This window comes from Lynx rufus, unplaced genomic scaffold, assembly GCF_022079265.1.
Source record: "Lynx rufus isolate CCGP_SWC_20201006 ecotype Redwood Valley unplaced genomic scaffold, mLynRuf1.p SCAF_5, whole genome shotgun sequence".
Lineage (NCBI taxonomy): Eukaryota > Metazoa > Chordata > Mammalia > Carnivora > Felidae > Lynx > Lynx rufus.
In genome coordinates this window covers 99,536,432-99,554,041 of record NW_025814867.1, presented here as the reverse complement: position 1 = coordinate 99,554,041, position 17,610 = coordinate 99,536,432, and the positions used below count along the sequence as shown (strand labels likewise).

Here is a 17,610-nt window from a genome sequence, read left to right as displayed (position 1 = left end):
ATATAATTCCCATTACAGCTCTACAAGGGAATTAGTTTTGCCTGGTGATGTCTACATCAACATCAACGCCAATGATCCGTGAGACTACCAGATACCGCGAGGAGTAAATGGGCCCGGAATCCACCAGAGCTTCACACGTTTGCTCCTTCGTTTGACACTCAAGGGCCACACAGCCCAGGTATCTTTTCACCTCTGTAAACCGTTAAACGGCCTCCCCACAGTGATACACAAGTCAAAGGCACAGTAGTCAGCGGGCCTGCGTGTGAAAGTCAACCACCAGCCTCCAATCCCCCGCCCCCACCTGCCTGCCCTGCGCCAGGAAACCCCAGCCCCCTTCTCCCTGGAATCAAAGCTCAGAAGGAAACGGGTGAGTCCAGATGAGACTACAATTCCCATCAGGCGTAGCGGGAGCAGGATCACGCACGCGCAGACCAGACCCTGGCCCTGTTGCCCAGCCGCGGGGCTTCTTGGAGAAGAAAATGGCAATACCGAGGCTGCGGCACGCCGTGAGGACGCTATTTGAGGTGCCAGCGGCGCTGCGGCGCTTGAGCCGAGCTTGCAGCACGTTCCACGCCTTCACTGACGTGCTCAGGCTGCCTAAGAGACAAATGACGAAGCTCGTGTTCCCACTGCAGGAACTCGAGCGGCAGCTCACACCAGACTCGAGGTTGGACCTTCACGTGAAGATCTTCAACCCGAGCCTGGAGGACATCTCCAAGGCGGAGGCCGTCTTCACGGCCACGTCCCGGAACCGCATCAGCTACCTCAGCTCCGCGGTGCGTCTCGACCACGCCCCAGACCTCCCCAGCCCTGAGGTGAGAGCCACCGCCGCCCTCTGGTCGTGAAGACTTGGACAGGCATATTGCCCTCACCTGTTCTTGTCACCGAACGGGAGAGAAATGTCTAGCTTCGTGTGGACACATATAGTTATTTTAGCCAAAAAAGCACATATAGTTAATAGTTATTTTGGTAATGAATATAGAAGATTTTAAAAGATTGTAAAAACCCAAACCAAGCGTACAAAAAAAATTAACTGGCCTTTTATTATCGTTTTCCTTTTTAATTAAAGTGGGGAAAGTATGCCGAGACAAATGAGACAAAGTGAGGAATATGAAAAGTTTAATAGTTTCATAAATGTGGTGGTCCTTACCAATATGTAATTTTCACTCAAGCCAAAGTTCCGGCCGTGCAAAAATAAGAATTATATATACATGGCAATGATGTTTTTTAAAATCAACTTTAGTGAAGTTGCACGAGTGTGCATTTTAGGCTTGTCTTGCAGATCTCATTATCTATTTGCAGTAACTGCACCACTTCAGTGGAAACTTTCCTTCTAATCAGAACGGTTGTGGTAGTTTATGTAGTCAGAACTAAGGATGTAGGTAAATCATTTAATAATTACAAGACAGCATCGTGTTTCCACTTAGGCTCTTAATTACTGGACTTTTTGTGTAATTTGTTTTTTTAAATTCAGTTTTATTTAGACATTATCATTGGATTTAATCTGGCAAAGCTTTTGAAATATATGCAGGACTCAGATCAATTCATGTTGAAGGACTGACCCCAGTCTTGTGAAATATATAGTGCCCCTGTTCCCTGTGCACTAAGTACCACCCACTCATATTGATAAGCAGAAATGCCCTTACAGATTTCCAAAACACCCCTGGGGGAGGGGGGCGGGTCATACTGCCTTCACTTAGAACCCTGATTGGTATTGTACCCCCTTCATACCATGTTAAGAAGCAGAGTCACGTATATTAATGGTTAGTATCAGGAACATTTTGTTTCTTTCTACACTATAGAGATCTAAAGGAGAAAAGCTTATTTGGAGCAAGAGAGGTCAAGAGGAAGGAATAACCTCGTAATTACAATGGTATTGCAGTCTACTCTGGGAATTGCAGTGGGGAAATGCAGTTTCAGGCATGTAGTTGTACTGTAGAGTAAGTTTTGTTGAAATGCATCTAGTTTTTAACTTAAAAATTTGTAAATATGGAATGCTTAATGATTGTCACAGACATTCTTGAGTAGTATACTGTCATTAAAGGCACAGGTTCTGGAGATGGATGTCCTGAGTTCAGTTCCAGCTTCTTCACTTTCTAGCTGTATAATTTTGAGCCAATTATTTAGCTTCTCTCTGCCTCAAGTTTTAATCATTTGTAAAATGGGGATAATACTATTACCTCCCTTATAGGGATGTTGTAAAAAGTAAATCAGAAAATTCACGTTATGTGCTTTGAACAGTACCTGGCATTGGAAATCATTCGATACGTGGTAGCTGTATGTTAGAATTTGAGGTTTGACTAAATGTAAGCCACCTCGTTTTGTTTTGTTTTGTTTTGAATGTGTATTTATTTTTGAGAGAGAGAGCACAAGCAGAGGAGGGGCAGAGAGAGACAGGGACGGTGGATCTGAAGTGGGCTCTGCAGTGACAGCAGTGAGCCCAATGCGGGGCTCAAACTCATGAACTGCAAGATCATGACCTGAGTCAAAATCAGACGCTCAACCAACTGAGCCACACAGGTGCCCCATAGGCCACCTTTTTACATGGCTAGGCAAGACAGTAGTTTGACAGATTTTTGCAGCTAATACAACATATAATAAAAATGTATATATAAACCTAGTATTCAGTTAGCTTCTTTTTTTCCTTGTATAAGGTGTGTTTTATAGGCAGAAGCAATGTTGGAAAATCCTCTCTAATAAAAGCCCTTTTTTCACTGGCGCCAGAGGTTGAAGTCAGAGTCTCCAAAAAACCGGTATGTTGAAGGAAAGGGATGGGGAGATGGAATTTAAAAGAAACAGTATATTGAAATGTGAAATTGTCTAAACTATCTCTGAAATTGACTAAAATAACTAATAAATGTTGAGAGGTACAAGAAACCATACTTGCTAAGTTCCTAGAACAGGTCTTCTTCTTCTTTTTTTTTTTTTAAATGCTCATTTATTTATTTTGAGAGAGCACAAGCTGGGGAGGGGCAGAGAGCGAGGGAGGGAGAGAATCCCAAGCAGGCTCCACACTGTCAGCACAGAGCCCAGCGCAGGGCTCACACTCACGAACTATGAGATCATGACCTGAGCTGAAATCAAGAGTCAGACGCTTAACTAACTGAGCCACCAGGGTGCCCCTAGAAAGGTGATTTCTTTCAAATAAGTAGTAAAGTAAGACATTTCATTAATGCCTGTATATTTCCCTGAAGAAAAAGAAAGTATGTCTGTATTTATTTTAGTAGTCTTGCAAGTTTCTTGAGGAAATCCTTTTGTCCAGATCTTTTCCAAAGAGTTGCCATATAAAGTGTTCTTTTGCCATTCTATATTTACTTCTTTAAGATTGATCATTTAGTTTTACGCTGATTTTAGAGGAAACTGTTTTGAATTATTTTTTTCCTCCTATAAGCTTTTATATCTTGCAAACTCCTTTTTCCCTTTCTTCCCCATTCCCTCTCTCTTTATACATAGATATAAATATATATACATACATACACATATACAATTAGACAGACCCAGGTTTACCCAGGGCCGAATTTTGTGATTATGTCAGCTAGTCTGCTGTAGTAACTTTGTCAGTTTTTAATTTTCTCTACTTCTCTCTCAGTGATGCAGACTGTACCAATATCTAAGATACCCTCTCCTTATTTTTTTTAATTTTTTTTTAACGTTTATTTATTTTTGAGACAGAGAGAGACAGAGCATGAATGGGGGAGGGTCAGAGAGAGACGGAGACACAGAATCTGAAACGGTCACCAGGCTCTGAGCGGTCAGCATGAGCCCGACGCAGGGCCCGACGCGGGGCTCGAACTCATGGAGTGCGAGATCATGACCTGAGCCGAAGTCGGACGCTTAACCGACTGAGCCACCCAGGCGCCCCAGATACCCTCTCCTTAAAACTCACCCCCAGTTCCCTTCACCTTGTTATATATTCCCACCAACCTTGTGCTCACTGCCTCCCTTTCCTTGCATTGGAACCCTTCCATGAAGCTTCACTAGTCTTCGCTTGCTCCCCATTTCTTCATATAGTTGATTCCCTGGCTCCATCGCTGATGCCGATGATTGTTGTCATTCATGAAACCTCCTATGCTTACGCCTACTCTGTCTTACCAGATAACCCAGCTAAATTCTCATTTCTAGGTAGTGTGGTTCCCTCCTCTCTCTTAGAGGACAGTGGAAGAAATGTATTCTTTTTTTTAATTTTTGTTAATGTTTATTTATTTTTGACAGAGAGAGAGAGAGAGACAGAGCATGAGCGGGGGAGGGGCAGAGAGAGAGGCAGACACAGAATCAGAAGCAGGCTCCAGGCTCTGAGCTGTCAGCACAGAGCCCAATGTGGGGCCTGAACTCACAGACCGCGAGATCATGACCTGAGCCGAAGTCAGACGCTCAACTGACTGAGCCACCCAGGTGCCCCTGGAAGAAATGTATTTTTGACATTCCTGATTTGTCATTTTCCTGTGGATAGACACATCAGCTGATGGGAACCTAAGCACTGTTTTATAAAATCTTTCCTCTGGAAGTATTTATTCCAAGTTCCAAACAATTGACTTTTTAAATTTTACATCTTAACTGTTTGTTTTCTGATTAATAGTGTCATTGGACACAAAACTTTGACTTTTTATCATCTTTACATCATTTTAGTTTAACACATATTTTATAGTGTTGTATATGCTTTTAAAAAATGGTTTAATGAAAGCACAAAAACCATCTAATGAAACGTGCAAAACATCTGATCCTAGGGAAGGAGTAGTCTCCGCATAATAAACTATCAGACTTTGCATCTAGGTTTTATGAAAAGCTGTATGACTGACAATAAGTATTTTTAGTTTAGCCAGTCTATGCCCTAAGACAGAGAATCCCAAGCAGGCTGTGCCACTGACAGCAGAGAGCCCAATGTAGAACTTGAACTCATGAACCTGAGATCATGACCTGAGCCCAAGTCAGACATCTAACTGACTGAGCCAGCCAGGTGCCCCAATTTATTTCTCTTTAAAGTGGAGATCTGTGGGGCGCCTGGGTGGCGCAGTCGGTTAAGCGTCCGACTTCAGCCAGGTCACGATCTCGCGGTCCGTGAGTTCGAGCCCCGCGTCAGGCTCTGGGCTGATGGCTCAGAGCCTGGAGCCTGTTTCCGATTCTGTGTCTCCCTCTCTCTCTGCCCCTCCCCTCTTTCATGCTCTGTCTCTCTCTGTCCCAAAAAAAAAATAAATAAACGTTGAAAAAAAAAAAAAATTAAAAAAAAAAAAAAAAAGTGGAGATCTGTTATTCATCAGAGAATATTAACTAATACAGTCACACCATTACAGGGTAACTTTTTATTGAGACAGAGCTAATGAAAAGACTCCAACATAATTTGGCTACATATTCTTAATCCAGAGTTCTTACATCATATAGATTCTCTTAAAAATGAATTGGAGGGAAGAAGTAGTATCATCGAAGCTTATCTCCAGCCACTTCTCTTTTATCTTCTTTGTCTGTATCATCATCAACCCAGCTAGGATTATATTCATAATACTTAGGCTTTTAATAAATTGAATAAAAATATTTTGAGTCATTAAATATATAAAGGACATATATACCTGTATATATTTGTATATTTTAGTTAAAATACAGTGCAGTATTGGTTTCAGGAGTAGAATTCAGTGGCTCTTCACTTATATATAACACCCAGTGCTCATCACAACAAGTGCCTTCATTAATACTCCTTAACCATCTAGCCCATCTCCCACCCACCTCCCTCCATCAACTATCAGTTCTCTATTGTTAAGACTCTCTGGTGGTTAAGGACATATTTTAACAAAGCTAGCTTTTATTTTTCCATTTATTTTATCAGGGGCACACAAAGAAGATGAATTTTTTCAAAGTTGGAAAATATTTTACATTGGTGGACATGCCAGGTTATGGCTATAGAGCTCCTGAAGATTTTGTTGACATGGTAGAGACCTATCTAAAACAACGAAGGAAGTAAGGAAAAAATTTTCTTGTAAGTTTAATCTAAAAGCACGTTTTCATTAATGGAATATTCTGCACCGTATGACTCTACATTATCAAGTGACTTCTTTTAGACGGTCCATTTTATTCTCATAATATTCTACAGTACAGCATGTAGGGCCAAGGTGTATACTCCTTGCTTAATTTTTTCTTGTAGATTAGCTTAATTTTAAATTTCAGTGCTTTCCTAAATTGAGACTGTAACTAGTTTTTCAGCAGAGTTCACTAATGTTTTTATATCAAACTCTTAGCTGACTAATTTTGAAAATAAAGATTATTGGTTATTGTGGTATTTACCACATTTAGATAAACTTCAGTGCATTTTAAAAATACTTCTGACACCACATCCTCAGTAAATGTAACTTTCTTTGGTCTCCATAGGTAGTCAAATGGCAGTTTTATGTTTCAAGCATTGCACAACATATAGAGAAATTAATGTTAAACTTTTGAATTATAAAAAAGTATAAGTATCTTGCTTGTAGCTTTACATAGAAACTAAGATGAAATATTTACACACAAAAAAATACAAAACATAATGTGTCTGGTTTCCATTATTTGTTAGTCTTAAAATAATATTTGAAAATTTAGACATTTTTGTGACAACATCGTTAATTGGCTTCATGTCTCTCCCACTAGAGTTCAAGCTTTTAAGGGAAAGGACTCATTTGTCTTTGTATCTAGTCTTAGGCAGAGGATCTTAGGTTCAATACATGGTATTAAAATAAATTAATATTTAGTACATTTAGTTAATGAAAGTAACAGCATTGAGAGTTATTGGATTATAGAATGGACTTCCTAGTGAACTGAGAATTCCTTTTGCCTAAAGAAATTTTTAAATTTTGGAATGCAAATTATTCAAAGGAAAATTTCTTAGGATAGTAAAGGTCAGGGGAGAAATGAATGAGTGTATTTTATATTGTCATTAATTTTTATTTCTGCATTCTTACAGTTTGATGAGAACATTTTTGTTAGTGGATAGTGTTGTTGGAATTCAAAAAACCGACAGTATTGCCATAGAAATGTGTGAAGAATTTGCATTACCTTATGTGGTAAGTGTTTCTTTCAAATCATGGTTGCAGTTAGAAATACCAGTTTGTGTGCATGTGCAAATGCGTGTGTGTGTGTTTGGTGAAAGAGCAGGTCTTGTCTCCGCAAGAGTCCCTTTTGACTAATCTTTTTGATTATCAGCCATTAAGACAACTTCTGTGGTACTTTTATTCTCTTTTCTCTCCCTCAGCTTTAAGGTTTCGAAATTATAGTCAAAGTAAAGTATTTTCAAGTTGTGCTCTTCCCTTTCATTTTTCTGTGGCAATATAAATATTTGTCTAAAACATGTTAGTAGTTCTTTAACAGCAGCTTGGCAAATAGTACTTATCAAAAATGTAAATGAAATTGCAACTGAAAATTCGCTAAAGTGATTTGCAATTTAAGAACCATTGCAAGAAAATAGCTCCAGCACACACAAGTAGGATTTTTACATTCTTAAAGAAAACAAAATTTCTTTCAGGAATATCTTACCAAGGCTTTTTCTGTTGTTTGTCCTAGAATAGAATACAGGTTAGTAGGTTGGTATCCACATTATTTTGCTTTGTGAGTTTTGCAGATAAGATAGCACTCTAAAGTTTCTTTCTAAGGAAGAGTGAAGAGTCCATTGACTATAATTTGGTTTCAAAAAAAGTTAGGAAACCACTAAAATGTAACAGTGGAGTTGAATGCAAATCAAACCATGTTACTAATCAGCAGCATTTTTGTATTCTTGAGGTTATGGAATTGGGGTTTGCAAAAGCTCTGTGAAGCATTAGTGATAACTAGTTAGTGATGAGAAGTCAAAGGTCTGATATAGTCCACATAGTAGAAAATACCCAAATAGTGCCAAACTGGTTTTATTAAGTGATACAGTATTCCTGATTTGGTATCATAGGTACCAGTTAGTGAAATTGTATATTTTTCTCAGTTCAACTTTAAGGAAATAACTATTTTCTTCTTTGGAAAAGAGCTTGTGATAGAGGAATTATGTTTCCTTTTAAATATCAGCATATTTAAAGATAATAATAACAAAATATATAAATAAATATCAGCTTTTTTGCTTTTATGAGGAAAGATTGCCATTTGGAGGGATTCACAAGTAGTTAGAACACTTTCTGCTTCTCACTTCTTTTACCCTTAACATTTTTTATAACTGAAAAGCATAAATGATGAGTCAGGAAATATAATTTTATAGAAACTCCCCAGGAAAATATGATAGATCAAAGTCGTTTTAATTCATTTTATAATCATTCCTACAACTGTATCAGATACAAGATACAAAGAGCCTGATTTCTTCTTTTTTTTTTTTTAATGTTTATTTATGTTTGAGAGAGAGAGACAGAATGTGAGTGGGGGAGTGGCAGAGAGAGAGGGAGACACAGAATCTGAAGCAGGCTCCAGGCTCCAGGCTGTCAGCACAGAGCCCAAAGCAGGGCTCGAACTCACAAACTGTGAGACAATGACCTGAGCGAAATTGGACACTTAACCAACTGAGCCACCCAGGCGCCCCAAATAGCCTGATTTCTAGGGGTTTTTCTTAACATTATTACATGTAAGACAGAACCATTTTGTAGGTCAAAAATGATGATGTTGGCATTTTTTTTTTAATTATTTTTTTTTTAATTTTTTTTCAATGTTTATTTATTTTTGGGACAGAGAGAGACAGAGCATGAATGGGGGAGGGGCAGAGAGAGAGGGAGACACAGAATCGGAAGCAGGCTCCAGGCTCCGAGCCATCACCCCAGAGCCTGATGCGGGGCTCGAACTCACGGACCGCGAGATCGTGACCTGGCTGAAGTCGGACGCTTAACCGACTGCGCCACCCAGGCGCCCCAATGTTGGCATTTTTATATAGATCAGCCTGATAATGCTCACTGTGTATCTTAGTTAACATGAGATGTATAGTGATGATATGCAACATTTGTCATACATCAATTGCAAATATGACTCAAGGGTCCTTTTCACTGGTCTTGAATCCATGATATTATGGCCCTGTGTAGTTAAAGCACTATTAAATAGAAATACATAGTATATGCTTTATCCACTGTATACATGTTTTTGTTTTGTTTTTTTTTTAATGTTCATTTACTTATTTTGAGAGACAATCCCAAGCAGACTCCGTGCTGTCAACACAGAGCCTGATGCAGGACTCGATCTGACAAACCGTGAGATCATGACCGGAGCTGAAATCAAGAGTTGGACAGTTAACTGACTGAGCCACCCAGGCACCCCAGTATATTGCATATATTCTTATTTAATATTCATGGTAACTCCTTTAGGGGGTGTTGCTTTTATTTTATAGATGAAGAAACAAGAGAGATTAAGAAACTGATAAGGATCTACTAGTTACTAAAAATTTGTAGTGAAAAATGTGCAAAACTGTGTATTAAAAGATACTTTATTTCTAATGCTTAAATATTTGTTTTCTTACAGATGGTATTAACAAAAATTGACAAATCTTCCAAGGGACATCTTTTAAAACAAGTGCTTCAGATCCAGAAATTTGTTGACAGAGAGACACAAGGATGTTTTCCTCAGTTGTTTCCTGTAAGGTAAGAGTTGAATTGTTTTTATTACTTTTATGTACTCACAACCTTTAGTATTAAACGGTGTTTCTTAGATTGAGGTATTACTTAACATAAGAGGAGTTTGGAAAGCTATGCATTTAGCCATGATTTATTGGCTCAACCCATCAGCACTTTTGTTTTCTCCTTCCCTCTAGTTTGTCTTCTTCTACAGGCTCTTGATAGATTTTCCCTAGGTATCTTCATTTTCTTTCTGCCTCAGCCTAGCTCAACCCTAGACTACAGAAGTGAAAACTTTTTACTTCTTAAAATCAGCTAAATAGCAACCACAATATACTACCATGCTTTTCTCGGTTTCAGAGAAAAGCAAATTATCTTTATGGTACAAAGCTCATTCGGGCTGTGAGGGATAAACATTTTTCTTTAAAAGGACCATATGTAAAGAAGAAGTGCTTCATATAAGTTAGAATTAAGCACTGGTAGCAGACAAAATGATGATTTCTTTAGCTGGCAATTTTGAGCTAGTTGATGTCGTTTAGTGATGAAACATGAGTCTATACTTTGAGCATATACCTGGGATGTAGTAGGTAACTTGTACTAGAGCACAGATAAAGTGCCATTCCCGTATGATTTTCTCTCTCTTAACTTCTTTGTGGAAGGCACTATGGTATTTGCTATGAGAAATAATAAGACCAACTAATACTTGGTTGTATATAAAACTGTCCCGTAATCATTCATTCAAAGTCCTGCCAATCCAGATCACATTTAAATTGTTTGTAGTTGTGAACATGCCTGTCAAAATCCTTCATTCATTCATTCCTACAAAATGGTCTTCTCTCTTGACTTTCATTCAAGGGTTTAACCTGTTTATTTGTCTATATCCTATCTATATAATAGAGACTCCTAGGGGCAGGAATGAAATCCTACTTCTTACAGCCCTGAGCATTGTCATAGCAGGACAGCTGTTTATTCTGTTTAATAAGAAGGAAGTGAGACCTCAGCTAAAAAAGCAGCAAAAACATAAGATGGGCAGATTATGGCTTAATAGCAGCATTTATTGGGAAAAAAGTTTTAGTTGACTGTAAGCTGAATTTGAATTGACAGTATAATGGGGCTGGGGAAAAACAGACAATGTTTTCTTGACCTATATTAATAGAATTATAGTGTCCCAAACAAGGGAATGATCAAGCAGTAGTCCCACACTGCTGTGAGCTATATGCCATCAAATGAGTCAGGTTAGGTTGTGACTTGACATTAAGAGAAACTAGAACTATCTGAAAACAGATGGTCTTGGGGAAGGTTACATCACTACATCACTCATAAGACTTAACTGATCCTCACAATAAACATCTCTATTTCTAGTTAAGGTTGCAAGTCAAAGAAGTGAAGTGAATTGCAGAGAGGTATCTGTTTAAATAGAGCATGGACTTTGGGGTCAGAGAGCCTTTATTTTGCATGATTCTTCTTATTTCTTGACCATAGATTTTAAAGTAACTTATTTCATTTTCTGAGCCTGTTTTCTCACTAGTGAAAATATGATTATTGGAAGGATTAAATACAATGTATTGTGACAGATATACACACAGCCACATAATAAATGTTAGTTTCTTTTCTTGCCAAAAGTCAGTCAGTAAGTGGCAGGGTTAGGCCAACAACCCAGGTTATCAGATTCCCAGTACTTTTTAGAAACATTCTCTTCTTGAGACGTGTCAGCATTCTCTGCTGCATGACCTTGGAATCACTGCTGCCACAGTACTCACCATAAGTGACCAAGGCTCTGCAGAAGCCATACAACACTCAAAGGCTAAGACTTGAGATGCGGGATCTGGTGACTTTCAAGAACTTCACTATTCACTATACCATAGTGACCACATACAGGAATTTGTCAGACTGTATTCTGTACCTCTCAAAACCCAATTCAGAAAGTAGAGTTGTATACATTTGTTGGTCTTATGTGCATGACCAAGTCCTAGTCCATCCCTCCAGAAAGAAGTTTGGCCTGTTCACAAAATAATTATTATGAGAAGGTCCGGTTTTGTTTCCTTCTTTTCTTATATCATCCTTATAAAAGAAAGGTGGGAGTATAGTCCAGCAGGCTTTGGCCTTTAAGGCTGTAGGCAAAAGCTAAATGCTAAACTTCATGACAGAACTCTGCCCCAGTTGAGTAGAAATGTATAAATGGTGAAAGACCCCTAAAGATTAATGCTGGGATCAGTCTTTTTTTATAACTGGCATGGAAGAAATATGTAAGTAGGTAGAGTGCAGTTGCTCTCTATGTAGTGGGATTCCAAGCAAAGAGAATGTACTCCAAGAACAGAATTACAGTAGTTGACAGAAATGTTGCAGATGAGTTCAAGATGCCATAATTAGCGTGTGGACTACCCAGCTTGTGTCTCTCCTTTAAACCATATAGCTTCATTTATGACCCAGGAATCATTATGGGCTGTTTTCAAGCAGGCAGTTTTGGTTAAAAAGTCTAAAATGCTGTACTTTATCAAGAACGGAATTAGCAGTGCTGTAGAAAATATTCTCCCTGTTTTATGTATAGGTATATACCACTCCTGTACCCATAAAAGTCATAGTGTATCCATAAAGTCCATGTATCCTGAGAAACCGTGTGCTCACTTCCATGCTGACAAATGGATGGATGCATATGAATGGATATAGTAAGACAGGTAGATAATAACAGACATAGTAATGGTGATGATGATTTTTAAAAATAATGAAAAAATGGTCTAAGTTATCAAGGTTATTGAATCTTTGTCACAAAAAGAACAAACTAAAGGGATCGAAACTTTTAATCTGGGAAATAAAAACCAAAATAGAAGATGTTCCAGTGGCATTTTTCACAGAAATAGAACAGTCTTAACATTTGTATGGAATCCCAAATAGCCAAATCAGTCTTACAAAAGAAGAACAAAGCTGAAGGTATCATAGTCCCTGATTTCAAACGATGTAATAAATCTATAGTAATCAAAACAGTATGGTACTGGCATAAAAAAAGGCACATAGATCAATGGAACAGAATAGGGAGCCCAGAAATAAACCCACACACATATGGCCACTATACAAAGGAGCCAAGAATATACAGTGATAACTGGGCATTGTCTTCAATAAATGATGTTGGCAAAATAGGACAGACCTATGCAAAATAATGAATGCAGTAATGAATACAATTCAGCCATAAAAAAGAATGAAATCTTACATCATACACAAAAATTAATTCAACATGGATTAAAGACTTGAATGTAAGGTGTGAAACGATAAAACCCCTAGAAGAAAACATAGGCCCTTAACATCAGACTTGGCAATGATATTTTGGATGTGACACCAAAGGCAAAGGCAACAAAAGCAAAAATACACAAGTGGGACTACACTGAACTATAAAAAGCTTTTGCACAGCGAAGGAAACCATCTTCAAAATGAAAAGGCAACCTACTGAATGAAAGAAAGTATTTGCAAATCATATATCTGATAAGGGGTTAACATCTAAAATACAAAACTCCTACAACTCAATAGCAGAGACAAAAAAAATCTGATAAAAATGGGCAGAGGATCTTAATAGACATTTTTTTCCAAAAAAGACACACACATGCCCAAAAGAAAAAGGTGAAAATATGAAAAGATGTTTAGCATCAGTAATCATCAGGGAAATGCAAATCAAAACCACAGTGAGATACCACCTCATACCTGTTAGAATGGCTATTATCAAAAAGCCCCCCCTGCCCCCAAATAAGGCAAGAAATAACAGCCTTTGGTGAGAATGTGGAGAAAAGGGAACCCTTTGCACTGTTGATGAAATTGGTACAGCCACTATGGAAAACAGTATGAGGTTCCTCAAAAAATTAAAAATAGGACTGCCATATAATCCAACAATACCACTTACAGGTATTTACTTGAAGGATACAAAAACACTAATTTGAAAAGATACCTGCACCCCCATGTTCACTGCAACATTATTTACAATAGTTAAAAAATGGAAAAAACCTAACTGTCCACCTATAGATGAATGGACAAAGAATGGGAAAACACAAACACACACACACACACACACACACACACACACACACACACTGGATACAATTCAACCATAAAAAGAATGAAATCTTGCCATTTGTGACAACATGGGTGGATATTTGGGGCATTATGCTATATGAAATACATCAGGCAGAGAAAGACAAGTTACCATAAGATCTCACTAATATGTAGAATTTGAGAAATAACAAAACAAGATCATAGATACAGAGATTAGTGGTTGTCAGAGGTAAAGGATGGAGGATGGGAGATATGGGTGAAGGGGATCAAAAGGTTCAAATTTCCAGTTATAAAATAAGTTATCAAGATGTAATGTGCAGCATGGTGACCATAGTTATTAATACTGAATTGCATATTTGAAAGTTGGTAAGACAGCAGATCTTAAAAGTCCTCATCGCAAGAAAAATTATAATGATGTGACAGGTGGTGACAGATGTTAACTAGACTTACTGTGATTACTTCACGATATATACAAGTATTTAATCATTATGTTATACACCTGAAGCCAATGTTACGTGTCAGTTATACCTCGATTTAAAAAAAAAAAAAAAGCACTTTGTGAAGTAAAAGGCAAAGTAGTAATACATTGAAATTTTTAGAATCCTGAAGGAAATTGATCTGATACTATGGATCATCAGAATACAACAGGCTGGTGGGAGAGAGGAAATGCAGGACAAATTAAGACATTCTGTTTCATACATGGAACTCAAGAGTTTTTAAACAGTTCTTAAGTTGGATGAAGTCAAATCTGTTACTATATCTGAAGTAAAGAAGAAAATGATTTTTCTTTTTTTTTTCACAGTTCTGTGACCTATTCTGGAATCCATCTGTTGAGATGCTTTATAGCAAATATAACAGGAAATCTTAAGACTGATGGCCTGTAGTTTAGCTGAAGATTCAAAATTCTCTATGCCAACTGGAGTTTTGAACATCAATAATTTCAACATTTTTTTATATTAAATATAATTTATTGTCAAATTGGTTTCCATACAACACCCAGTGCTCATGCCAACAGGTGCCCTCCTCAATGCCCATCACCCACTTTCCCCCCTCCCCCACCCCCCATCAACCCTCAGTTTTGTTCTCCGTATTCAAGAGTCTCTTATGGTTTGCCTCCTTCCCTCTCTGTAACTTTTTTCCTCCTTCCCCTCCCCCATGGTCTTCTGTTAAGTTTCTCAGGATCCACATATGAGTGAAAACATGGTATCTGTCTTTCTCTGCCTGACTTATTTCACTTAACATAATACTCTCCAGTTCCATCCATGTTGCTACAAATGGCCAGATTTCATTCTTTCTCATTGCCAAGTAGTATTCCATTGTATATATAAACCACATCTTCTTTATCCATTCGTTTGTTGATGGACATTTAGGCTCTTTCCATAATTTGGCTGTTTAAAGTGCTGCTATAAACATTGGGGTACAAGTGCCCCGTGCATCAGCACTCCTGTATCCCTTGGGTAAATTCCTAGCAGTGCTATTGCTGGGTCATAGGGTAGATCTATTTTTAATTTTTCAACATTTTTTTTAATGTTTTGTTTTTGAGAGAGAGACAGAGAGACAGAGTGTGAGCAGGGAAAGGGCAGAGAGAGAGGGAGACACAGAATTTGAAGCAGGCTCCAGGCTCTGAGTTGTCAGCACAGAGCCTGACGTGGGGCTCAAACTCTTGACGCATGATCATGACCTGAGCTGAAGTTGGACGCTTACACAACTGAGCCACCCAGGTGCCCTTCAACATTATTTTAAATGTTGTGCATCTGTAATTTGCAGAAGGATCATTTCAGCTGTAAAACTTGCATCTTTCCAAAGCAAGTATGAATTTGTGCCTGGGGGAAAATGTTTATAAATAATTTAATTATGCTGTTCATTAGAACAAATAGTGTTCTATTTTAACAGTTCCTATTTTAACAGGGCTCCTGTTTTAACAGACTGACAAGAGTACATAGAAGTCCATAATATGGAAACCTATTTACTACTGTGTAGAGAATGGTTTGCGGTGTCTTTATTGGGCTTTTGTCTTTTAAAGACAATGTCTATTACCTACATTTAAATAATAAAATGGACTAGGTTAAAAGGGGCTACTTTTCTATTAAGCGCTATTGGTAGATGGAAGACCATTGCTCCTCTCTATGCTTATAAGTTATCTTTTTTCTTAGACTTTGTATATATTCTTCATAAAATCTCAGTCCATGCTCAAACACCAGTCATTTCAGGCTGGGATCATTCACCTTCAGGTGAACACGGTATTCAGAATCAGAAGACCAGAATTCAAGTTTCAGTTCTAATATTTATTACATTGGGCTTTGGGCATGTTACTTGATTTCTCTGCACTTTATTTATAATTCACAAAGCTATAAAGATTACAATGGTATTATATGTGTAAAGGATATCTTTATGTTTTGTGTATTTGTAAAGTAAACCAACCCAAGAATACAGCAAAATTCAGATTTATCACAGAAAACCTGTTGTCATTGAGGAGATAACATTTTCTCTAGTAAAAGGCAAAAAACAAAACCAGTTTTAAGTGAGAAAACTGATATTTACAAAAGGCAAGAGAAAAAAGTTAATGAGACAGTTTAGAATTGGTACAGTAAGATTCAGAGTGGAAAGATAAAGCGTGAACAGAAAAGGTTTTTATGAAGATGCTATGGACCTATTCATGTAAATGGCTTAGCTTCTCAAAGTGAGGCTGAGTATTAAAAGATTACAGCAGTAGCACTAGATAAAAACTTAAGGCTGTAAACAACTTTGTGACTTTTTTAGGAAATTCAGTATTTTCAGTTTTACGGTTGATAGCACTGGTTTATTCTAAAAGCGGTGTTTTAAGCTAAAAACAAAAACAAAAATAATTTTATGCAAGCATTCACAAAGCAAAACATATGGTGACAATAGAACGATCTTAGAAGTCAACATTTTGCTTGCCAGTGTCACTGTACTGCTTGTCTTAGCCTTTGTTCTCCTAAAAGCAGAGCCCAAGACAAAAGTTTGCATGTAGTCATTTATTTGGGAAGTGATCCCAGGGAACGGGAGCAATAGAGCAAACAGAAGAAAGGAAAATCAATCAAGGATGCAGGAGTTGGACATCACATAAGTACTAGTGCTTGATCTTGATGGACCTTCTTTGGAGCCTTATGAAATGTGCCTCTGAGTTGTCTTTGAAGTGGGAGAAGGTGGCTCCATGCCTCTTCCAACTTGTGGGTGCCCAGTGCCAAGAAGTTCCTTCAGCTTGTCAGAAGGAACAGAGAGGAGGCGAAGTGTGGTTATCCACTCCTACTGTAAACTGTTGCCACAGCAGTGGCTGAAGGAAGAAGGCCAAGAGGATTTGGCATGGGAGATCTCAGCACAGTGCTATCAGGAACAACCTATTGTAATGCTACCAGAACAGTAAAATTGATATTCACTCTGATGATACTAACAGTAGTTTCTAACCTAGTTTACTAGAAAGTTGTAGTTTGTATATTTTAGATTTAATTATATTATTGTATATATTAGATTTCATTTTCATTAGAACTTTAAATTGTTTGGAAAGATTAACATCTAGAATACTGCATTTCTTACAAATATGTATAAATTATCACATTGTAGACACATGTGAGGCTTTTTTACTATTTCCCCCAGAATTCTAAGGAGCAAGAGAGGGGGAAAGGGAGGAGATGAAGAATCTTACTCCAAAGAAACATTAATGAAGTACAAAAAAGTGTTAGGCCTATAGTCCAATCCAGGCTTTATAGTGTTATCTCCTTAACTCACTGAACACTGGTTTTTCCAATAAGGGATAATCTCCAGTCTCTTTCAACTGTAAAAGTTTATGATTCTTGAACAATAATGCCACTTCAGATGAAGCAATCCAAGCCCAGGGAAACTAACTCATTGGAGTCATAAACGAATAAAAGCAGAAGCAAGACTGGCCCTTAAATCTTAGAATCATAGAAGCTGATGGCTATTTTTAGACTTGTCCTGAATGAGTATTATCCACGTTTTAAGGTACTAAGTAGCTACTACCTACTGTGTAGGAATCCAGGAAAAATATATACAATGAAAAGGGACTAGAAAT

The 17,610-nt window shown here is 37.8% G+C and overlaps 1 protein-coding gene across 2 annotated transcripts; it reads left to right on the top strand.

The window, feature by feature from the left end:
* The first annotated feature begins 377 nt into the window (after positions 1-377).
* GTPBP8 (GTP binding protein 8 (putative)) lies at positions 378-14,551 on the top strand. Of its 2 annotated transcripts, XM_047099794.1 has the most exons (6): positions 378-815; positions 2,655-2,753; positions 5,816-5,946; positions 6,923-7,022; positions 9,433-9,551; positions 14,362-14,551. In XM_047099794.1, the coding sequence occupies exons 1-6, from the start codon at positions 378-380 to the stop codon at positions 14,441-14,443; spliced, it is 969 nt and encodes a 322-aa protein (XP_046955750.1). In that variant the 3' UTR covers positions 14,444-14,551. The 2 variants fall into 2 exon arrangements, with proteins under 2 accessions (XP_046955750.1, XP_046955751.1); XM_047099795.1 differs by lacking the exon at positions 2,655-2,753 and having other exon boundaries at positions 417-815.
* The last annotated feature ends 3,059 nt before the right edge of the window (positions 14,552-17,610 follow it).

Excerpts from the sequence above, each read along its gene's own strand:
- GTPBP8 (XM_047099794.1), top strand. The coding sequence starts at position 378 with ATGAGACTACAATTCCCATCAGGCGTAGCGGGAGCAGGATCACGCACG. Across the intron at positions 816-2,654 it reads CAGACCTCCCCAGCCCTGAG|GTGTGTTTTATAGGCAGAAG; the intron begins GTGAGAGCCACC and ends TCCTTGTATAAG. Across the intron at positions 7,023-9,432 it reads AATTTGCATTACCTTATGTG|ATGGTATTAACAAAAATTGA; the intron begins GTAAGTGTTTCT and ends GTTTTCTTACAG.